This window comes from Periplaneta americana, chromosome 3, assembly GCF_040183065.1.
Source record: "Periplaneta americana isolate PAMFEO1 chromosome 3, P.americana_PAMFEO1_priV1, whole genome shotgun sequence".
Classification (NCBI taxonomy): domain Eukaryota; kingdom Metazoa; phylum Arthropoda; class Insecta; order Blattodea; family Blattidae; genus Periplaneta; species Periplaneta americana.
Window position 1 is genome coordinate 155,567,728 of NC_091119.1, and position 10,468 is coordinate 155,578,195.

At 37.4% G+C, this 10,468-nt stretch overlaps 1 protein-coding gene across 2 annotated transcripts in view; it reads left to right on the forward strand.

The window, feature by feature from the left end:
• The window catches only part of LOC138696719 (medium-chain acyl-CoA ligase ACSF2, mitochondrial-like), a 40,486-nt gene that overhangs the window by 16,980 nt on the left and 13,038 nt on the right, over nt 1–10,468 (forward strand). Inside the window, exons 5-6 of one of the 2 annotated variants that reach the window (XM_069822044.1) lie at nt 1,463–1,558; nt 4,108–4,253. In XM_069822044.1, coding sequence (XP_069678145.1) covers nt 1,463–1,558; nt 4,108–4,253 — 242 coding nt within the window. The remainder of the gene's footprint in view (nt 1–1,462; nt 1,559–4,107; nt 4,254–10,468) is intronic. The other variant, XM_069822045.1, reaches the window with a different exon arrangement.

Consider the following 10,468-nt stretch of genomic DNA (forward strand, 5'->3'; position numbering starts at 1 on the left):
TACTGTTGATGAAGCTTCATGTAAACAATTTAAAATTCCATTATTTTATAAACACCCGGTAATCGTAGATTATCATGTTCTTGAATTCTTACTTTCTATATTAAAACAAAAGGAACAACTGGAGAATGAATATGGTACAGCAGTGCCGGTTATGTTCACAACTACCTAGTGACCAGGCCGTACCCAGCCATCTGAATAAATTTAAATAATCCGGTTCCAGTAAATTCTCCGTACTTTGGACTTTCACTATTTCGGACTGAATTTTCCCCAGTTAATCCGAAGTAGCGATAAATTCGTAATAACGATGTATCGCAACATTTGGTTTCACTCCGATCCGTCTATTATTATATTAACTTCACTGTTGGCAGCCATTCCAGTATGTAGAGTTCAGTACGAGGGTTGTGGCAGAAAGCACTGCCTGCTGGATCGCATCCTATGGCTACGTAAACTGCCTGCTCAATCAAAATTATTTTGCCGCTAGGTGGCAGATAGTGCACACCGCTATTAACTTTATCCTAATAGGGATCAGAGTCCGATAGGGGTGTGTACTACCAGCCACCTAGCGGCTACTCGCTCATTAGCGTTGATTGAGCAGGCAGTGTAAGCAGCAATAGAATGCTATCCAGTAGGAAGTGCTCTAAAGGCATGGCTACGACCTTGACTATTAAGCTTGAGGGGGGCACTGGGGAGGGGGGCATCGATTCGTAACATCTCCGTACAAACCGAGGCCAGCCTTCCGTCACAATCATACGTCGAGCTGTGGTGTGTTGTTGAATGTTAGTTTAATCAAAGTGCATGCGTGTGTGTGTTATATATTGATTTTGTGTAAAATGGCTCGTACTGAAAGAACATTGAGGCTATTATTTGTACAATTAAAAGAGAAACCGTTTTCAAGTTGGATGTATGAAACAAAATGTGCTTACAAAGATAGGAGCTCGACACCACATTTACATATTAAAGTAGCGGATGGAATAAGAAGACAAAATAGAAACTTTCAATTTTCATAGTATAAGAAATATTCTTGGCTAACAGGATGCTGTGAGACAAATAAGTTATATTGTTTTACCTGTATTGTGTTTGGGATGAACATGAGTGGTTATCATCTTGTGAGGTTGAGGTCTGTGTCACAAAAAAAAAATTATAGAAAGCCGAGAAACATCTGCTGTATAAAATATATATAAGATAATCAGATTTTCCGACCTACCCAGTATTTACATCTTACCTTCGGCACTGCGTTCAATAAGAAGGTGTAAATGAATCTTATTTTGCATCACTTGAATTTGTCACCAAATTTTTCACTCTTTGCATTGACTTCTAACTTAAATGAATGGAATATTAATCTACAACTATCTTATATATATAAAAAAAGAGCTGTTCGAATTAACGAGGTTTCACTGTAATACTTAAGTCACTAGCCATGTACATAAACATTTAGGTAATACTGAATTCCTCATGCCAACAGGGTACGACAGGGAAATCAAAAGGAGCCATTCTTAGTCACCACAGCATTATCAATAATGCCATAGTATATGGTCGCAGAGTGTGTTTAAATGAAGAGGTAAGTTTTTTGAAGTAAATTGACTTATAGTATAACAGTATATTATGTTAGGAATTAACAAATGAAATTAGAAATGAGTCACTATGAATTATATCATAGCATATTAAAAAGTCAGTACCAAGTAATTTCGCAGTTGGAGGTCATTTTTTATCAACTTTCAAACCATTGAAACGAGAATTATAAGTGAGAAGCTTATTTTCAAAACAACCTTTGTCCAGTCCCATAACTTTGTGGGAAATCACGAAAAACATTTTCAAGTCTAAAATTTCTTATCAGTCAGGCAAGAGACATTGGGTGCATTTAGAATCAAATGGGCGCATGAGACTCTCTGATTCTATAGCTGAAACTAATATTTTATCGCAATTTTGCTGTGGACAAGAGCCATTTTGATTCCAATAGTCACTTTTAACGCAAGATTTTAGTGGTTTAGAGGGCGTTCTGAAGTCAAATCATAACAGTTCTTTGTAGAGTTATATTTGAAGAATGCATGGACACAGGAAGCTCATTTCCGTTATCAGGTGGACAAGAGACGTTTTGAAAATGAGCTCCTCAAGTACTAGTCGACACAGTGGAAAAGCGTAATGGCTTGGGCGCACCCATGTCTTTGTGGTTAATAGTCTCCTGCAGAAATAAGTGCATACAATACACCACATAAGTGGAATCGTAAAAATGCCTGCAACCTGTACACAAAATAATTAACCTATTATTGGTATTATCGTCATTATTATTCACATTATTAATTATGATTATTAAACCCCGTTTCTTTACTTAACTTTAAACATACGGATAATAACACTTAAACGTAACTTAGTAAACACATTAACTTGTAAAGTCTGCGAATTCCTAAAGTGGCTCAACTCCTCCCATCAGAATATCCTATGGACTCGTGGGTGGTGTCAAAAGCTATACCACTGTCAGTAAGCCATTGTTGCACATCCCTTTTTAATGAGTAACGCGTTGGAGGTCTATTGTCTAGTTTAGGGACATTATCCATAGCTACAATACTCCCTCTGGAAATCTAGGGATTAATTGTTTGGTCAACCATTTTACATAATTTTCATTATTCAATTCGTTGTGATAAACACTAGGGTTGCCATATTATATACAAGTGAAATCGTGACAAGTTTTCGAGATTGCTGTTGGATACAGTTTGGAGGGATAAATAAATAAAAAATAAATAAACAAATAAATAAGTAAATAAATAAACAAACAAACTATAGAATGATTAAGAATTGACAATGTGTTACTGTCATTAGTATAGACTACACATCAAACTCAGTCACTTCTTGCCAACATTATTTTGTGGAAGGTAAGCTATAATGCATATGAAACCACTTTAGATCGATGTAGACTACAGGTTTTTGTCACTTGTATCATTCTTTATAATGAAAAGAAGATAGGTATGCAACATATTTAGCTGCAATATTTATACACGCCTTAGCAAGCGTCTTTTGCTTTTACACTTTTTAAATTTGAATTCCATATCTTTGACAAGAGTGCTATAATTATAGTCCCCTTGCTTTAAGAATCTTTTCTGTGTTTCCACACGACTTTATTTCGATTTGGCACCATTTATTTTACTTTCGTGAAGTCGGTACTTCTTTGTGATTACAATAATATTTGTGAATCTGAGGTCTAATAATGCCATGTCGTCTACATCAATTTCATTTGCAAGAGCTGATCGACATTTCTTCGGAGTTGTAATATTAGAGCCTTGTTTTTCAGCCAGCTTACCTTCTTTTTATATCTCACAACAGTGGCTTTATTTATATTCAACACGTTTCGTTGCATTGGATGTAGGTATGGTCATACCAGCTTCCTTCTCTGAGTCACAAAATGTAAAAGCTTCATAACAAATTTGTCTCGCTTCACTAGCATTACCTTTCCTGGCTTCGATATGTTGAACTGCGCGAGTATTAAGTGGAATAGAGGATACTTGTGGCTGAAGCATGACATCACACATTTTTCCGCTGTGTCAAATAGTACAGGTCATTCGTTATCTTGTGAAACCAAATGCTTGCATGCGCGGTAGCTTATAGCCTAGATCACATATGTAACAGATATGTCGGGGTTATAGGCTTTGAGGTTAACAACTTTTGTCAGGTTTACTACGCTGCCATCTAGTTCTTACATAAGGAGTCACGTCATAATACCCATTTGAATTGAATTAGCGACTGTGCTGCCATCTCGTGTTCGTTTACGGCGGACGGGTGGCGATCCTGGAGGTTGTTCTCTTCAAAGTGCTGCCGATTTTAACGTAGCGAAGAGTTATCTGTTACATATATGATCTAGGCTTATAGTAAGAACCTGATGGTGGGATAAGCGAGCTAGTAGCTAGCTACGAGTGGAAGCTATCTAGCAGGGAGGGAAGCTGCCCAGTCCACATGTTTCTTCTCCTCACGCCCAGATAGTTTCACGAGATAACGAATGGTCTATACTTACAAAACGTAACTCTTTAATTCGTGTTAGTGTTATTATATGAACTCTGATGTTTTACATTGGACAACGATTATAAAAATTTGAGTTTATTAAGTCTTATTGTTTTACAGAGTCGTTATTGCTTATTCACTCAGTTTTCCCACACATCAGCCAGTTGTCTCGCAATAATTTCTTGTTTGTACTACGGAGCAACGCTAATAATTCCAGGACCGCAGTTTTATCCAACTGAAACTGTGAAAACAATTAGAGATGAAAGGTAATATGCATTAAATTACTACTCAATACAGATTACACTTTTTATTGTAAGACTTCACTGTTGATCTTCATAATCACAATTATGCCGCTCACTTTGTTTCGTTAAAGGAATTAAAATATGACACTTTAAAAAAATACAGAATGCAAGGACATTTTGAAGTCTTTGCTATGGAGAATGATAGAGAATGTTAATTGTCACAAAATGTGCAATATTCTTTGTCTCTCCAATGGTTTTTCTGAAAACAGTTATTGATATAAATACGTTTTTAAGTTCGGTCCAGCAATAGGTGCCATCCGATAGAGGAGTGGTTCCCAAAGTGGGGGTTGCGACCCCCTGGGGGAGGGTTATGTAAAGAGCTGAGGAGGGTCGCGAGATGATTTACAAAATAAAACAAAAACGCCTTAGTGACATACATGTGATATTTTTTACAGTGTTTAGAAACATAAACAACGTTGAACATAAAAATATAAAATCTTTTAGCAGTTATGAAGTAAAAATTCTAGTTTCAATGTTCCATCATTAGGTATCTACATACCGTAAAGTGGGGATATTTCGGACGCAGGGGTAACATCGGACGGTAATTCAATGTATCATATTTTATGTTGGTAACACCAGTTCTTAGCATCTTTTCCGCGCTTTTTACTATGTTTGTATGTTTCTGCCAACGAGTTAGTATCTAACTCGTTGGTTTCTGCACATTTTTAAAGACCCATTGGCAACGAGTTAGAAAGAGAAAGATATAGAGTGGTCATTGCGCCGCCATGTTTGAAGAAAATTGAACGACCGTCGGTAATGAACTTATGCGCCCAAAACAAAGTGGGCGTGGTGATAACTGACATTAGAATCGTCAGCTGTCTTAATTTCGTTTGCATAAATCAGTTAAACTGAAGTGGAAAAACCTAGTATTTCGTCAAATACGTGCTAGAAACTTAATCTAAACTTATGTACGCTAAATTTACAACACTTGAGCTATTCCTAGAAGGAATGCTTAAAAGAATAACCTAAGCAAAATTGTCATGTAGTATGACAAGAAGTCCTAGCAAATATACTGAAGAAAATGTTAATAATCCTAGGTTCTTTTAAATGCGACCTGCAAGATTGCCTATAAAATGAACGAGTATGATTCGGATGATTTTATTAAATTGTTTTCCCAGTCTCTACACGTTGCAAAACTATTTACTATACCGTAAGATATAGAATGAAAGTAGGCCCTATCTGTAGTAAACAACCTTTACCTCCAAGCTTGTAACGTGGGTGAAACATGATAAAACACGCTTTCAGTTTTTTTGTTACAGTAAAGTATAATTATTATCGAAATGTGAACGTGAGGCCAACAGCCGGCTGGTCTGTCTGAGCCTTTCAAGGGCTGTGGCACCACAGATAATTATTAGTGTATAATTGAGCAACCACGTACAATAATGGGGTAAGTAGTTACGAAATATATTCATACTTACCCCATTATTGCACGTGGGTGCTCAATTATGTTCTTTCATGTCCTTCCAGTCAAAATGCTAACAACAATACGACCTACCCCAGAGTTCTGCGTTATTTTGGATGAGAGTGTCGAAATACAATTTTAATATTTCATTGCTATTACTAGGTTTGAAACGAAATTGTAGCGGTTTTATCCGTATTTAGTTTAACTTTATTACTAGTGAACCATTTATTTGATTAAACGTTTGTCTTCGAAATAGGCCTACTTCTTATAAGCTACAGCTCATCGTATTCTTGTATAAGCAGTAAGGACAGAAGGAGCAGAAATAAAGGATGCCGGTGTCGAAATACAGTTTTAACATTTTATTGCTATTTGTTTTTCACTGGGTCTGAAACGGAATTGTATTGGTTTGATCCGTATTTAGTTTAAGTACATTACCAGTGAACCATTTATTTTGTTTATGCCGGGCGTTGTTACACATTTATGCATGAAAAAAAATGCTGCTAATTAACAAAACTATGGACTTAACTTTATAAAATTTACATGAAATATGATATATCAGTTGTCTTTTTCCTTTTGACATTGCAGTTATATGCAGCACACACAACAGGCATGTTTTTTCTTCGTTTTTTGTACTTTTTACCTCCGTTATACAACATTGTAAGCAGACGAATTTTTACAAAGGTGGGCGCTTAGCTCAGATCTGCCGTGTTTCGCGGTGGCACCGCAAAGAGCGCTGTACAGGACAACATGGCCACTCTATAGTCTTCTCTTTCTAACTCGTTGTCCATTGGTGAACTGGTGTCACCAACATAAAATATGATAAATTGAATTACTGTCTGATGTTACCCCTGCGTCCGAAATATCCCCACTTTACGGTACTTCAATGAGTTCCCCCCCGCAGCCAGTTCAGTATCCATCTGTGACTGTCTTAATAAATTGTTTTGAGTTTCTTCCTGAAAATGCTCAAAAAGCTCTTGTTTAAAATCGCACTTCGGGTAATGTCCACTGGTTTCGAGCAAGATTAAAATTGTTTGCGATTTTATAGGGATTTGTACTTTTCGAATGGGGTCAAGAACCGGTACGATGGGGGTGGGGGGGGGGTCGCAAACTGAAGTCTCCCCAAAAGTGGGTCGCATCTTCAAAAAGGTTGGGAACCGCTGCGATAGAGTATCGGTGATTGCGGTGTCATCCTAGAAAGCGAGCGACACATTTTCAGACCAGTTTTGTCGCGCATATAATTTCTAAACTACACGACATAGACCTACTCCAATGAAAAAACGGCGATCGACAAAAAGATCAATTTATCCAACGTGACCTTGAGTTGAAGTGAATGACGTCATCTAGCGATACATGGGAGGGGGTAATTGGAAGAACGAATTGACGAGTTGCAAGGCAGCCGAGGCAATATAACCCGAGAATGCGAAGCGAAAGAACTTTCGCAGTGGTATCAAACGATTAATAACGAACCAGGCTACAATCTCAATTCAGCAACAAATCAGCAGTTGACAAGTTAGATTGGAAAAATTCGCGAGTGACGTTGAGTGAAAAGAGAAAATTTATAATGTCGAAGGGTATGCAGTGCACATGAGAGCGGGCGTTATATGCATTGGATAGCAAACGATAGAGCACGATGGTTACTATGGCAACTGACATGTTTACTCTCAATGCATTACAAGATGGCTACTCTCAGGAGTTTCAGCTCAGCGAAGGTATAGCCTACCGGATTTTCAAAGTATCTGGAAAGAAGAGATGTTGATTGTCACTTCTGACGTTTACCTTAATAGCAATTCTATCAGAGACGCAATAATGCATAAAACTTGCGGCTATGTTTCCAATGCAGCCTACCCCAATTTTTAACACCCGTACTTGCATATTGGTACTCGAAATATTGCGCTAGATATTCACGTGTTCCACTGGACAGTTCATGGGACGCTGCATGTGGAACGTCTTCTACTGTATCACAGTCAGCGTGTGTAATGTCTACAAAAGAAAATGTTCACAGAAAGAGGAAGTTTTGCATGTTGTTTCTTCAGAAAAAAATTGATCTTCCCCACAGGAACTTAAGAATGAGACATTTCACAAGAAACGGTGACCTAAATATTTATAACACACACACATATATAATATATTATATTTTTTAAAAAGTTATGGTTTATTTAACGACGCTCGCAACTGCAGAGGTTATATCAGCGCCGCAGATATGCTGGAATTTTATACCGCAGGAGTTCTTTTACATGCCAGTAAATCTACTGATATGAGCCTGTCGCATTGTCATCGAGCTGGGCCTGGATCGAACCCGCAACCTCGCAACAGAAGACCAACGCTATAGCGGCTATGCTACCGAGGCCGACTATAATACATATTAATATTAATATATATAAATATATATGATATATATTATATACAGGACCGTCTGAGCAGCATTATAGAGCCCCAGGCAAAGCAAAGAACTGGGCCCTGCCTACACAATCACTCACAGGAGTAAACATATAAATTATCTATAAAATAAATTTACTTTCATTGGTACTTCCAACAAAATCGTTGTATTGACATTAAAAAAATATGATACACAGCAAAGTTAGTCAGTATTGACGTTTGAAGAATACACCATTAGCCTTGATCTTGAAAATAAAAAATTGCAACATAAAATGGTAGGCCTACTTGGTAAATCGTACTGACGGAGAGAACACAGGCGCAGGTTATGAAATTACCATAAATTATTTATTACTGCTCAAGTGTTAAACACTAACATTTTCAAAATTTCTTTGCAGAGAATTCCTTCTGTCCCGTCATATCTAGTAAGACTACACCTCCCTTTTGTTCCCGTTTTTTTAACATCTCTATCATCTGAATCAGGACACCTACGTCTGACTTCCAATACGTATTCACTATATTTGTCTGTAATTTTCTGAAGATAGGTTTTTAGACACTCAGGAAGATTCAGGACGATAACTATGTCCACATACTCTGACTGCAGGTCCTTACTTGTTTTCTCCACTCTTTCAGTAATGTGATTCTAAATAGGCCTAATAAAATTGTGAGGAAGATCACTTCCAGACTCTCCATTTTCTCGCTCAATCCTTCTTCCCCTTGCCTTGTGTTCGCTTCTGCGCTCCACCAAAATATTAGCCTACGTTCCATTTTTGTTTAATACATAACAAGTCCACAGTTCTCTTTCCTCACGTCACTTTCTTATACTTATTCTAATCCTTCACCACACGAATAGAATTCTTTGACCACAAGAGGGCTGTTATAATCATCTTGTCACCCCTTCATTTCACCCCCACACATCATTGAATATGATAGGGGGAGAGGAAATATGTATTCAGTGTTCTTGCGGACGTCATAGATACGTAATTCAAGGTCGGGGAATTGTGGACGGGAAATAAACTCTTTCCCCATGCTTCCACCCCTCTCTTCCCTAGTTCTGCATAACTGATCTTGGAACACAAACAGCGAGGCTCTGCTTCCGATAATGCAATGCACACTGTCAGCAAGTATTGTTGTCCGCAGTCCTTGGATCCATTACAATATTCTGCTTCCAAAACATTGCAAGCAATAAAAACAGCATATATTATTATATTAAGAACACATGGTCTAACAGTGAAAATTTCAGCATTTCAACATGGTGCTGATGTTTTAGGCAACATTTTAGTCGGGACTTATCTTTTACCTCGACGCCTAACGTGTGCGAACTATCTGCAGTTCTTATAGCGAGTGAACCGAAGTTCTTGTGTTGCACGATATTCTTTTTCTATAATGTCAGGAACGGGCTAACCAATTGCTGCAAGCTGCCAGAGTCACTGATTCTGCCATGGATAAATATATATTATAATATAATATATAAATATAATAATGTATTTATCCATGGACTCTGCAAGCTGCAATACACAAGTGCTCTAGTGGTGAGTATTGGAACTAGTGGATAAGCAAGATAACCGACACAAAGACACACAAGAGCTGTGATACAGAGTAAAATGTTGCATAAACTTTATAATACCAGTACATTTTAGCTTTAAAGAAATAAATGTAAGCAAGATAATACATTAACCTACGAATTTTAAGAATATAATAAGTACCGTAATAAAAACCCCTGTTCACATAATTATACGTAATCTGGGTAACCAGCTTCTTGTGTTATTGAACAGTGTTTATGTTGGTACACTGTACTGAAGATATAAACAGAAACAATGGCGGTAGCAGAAGAAGGGAATGTTGGCGAAAATGTGAAAGTTAGTGGAAGTTATCGCAAAAGGAAGTGTAATCGAAAAAAAAACTGACGGTGAAGGTTACTTATCTACCTGGCACTATAGGAAATTGCTCAGATACCTTGAAAATGCCTGGATTTATAGTATGGAGTACTGAAAACTGGATATGATCACTGGTAGAGCTGTGTGACCACCCAACCCATCCCAAATACATACCTTACTTATATAACAAAATCGTCGTGCATGAATGAAGAACACGGCCATATTTCGTGAATGCGACGTAATTTAAAGGTGAGAATGAAGGGGGTTTGTGTCGTCAACATAGTAGTAATAAGACACATCTAACCTAATCTCTCACATAATACTACATACCTAACCTAATCTAACCTGTCACATAATACATACCTAATCTAACCTAACCTGTCACATACTACACATCTGTAGTAACTTTCCTGAAGTTTAGTATCATTTCGTTTGTATACGAGGCGTGTTCTTTAAGTAAGTTCCAAAAGGGTGTAGTAAGTAAACGGGAAGATATTTACAAACCATTTTTGTTGCATTGTATTTCC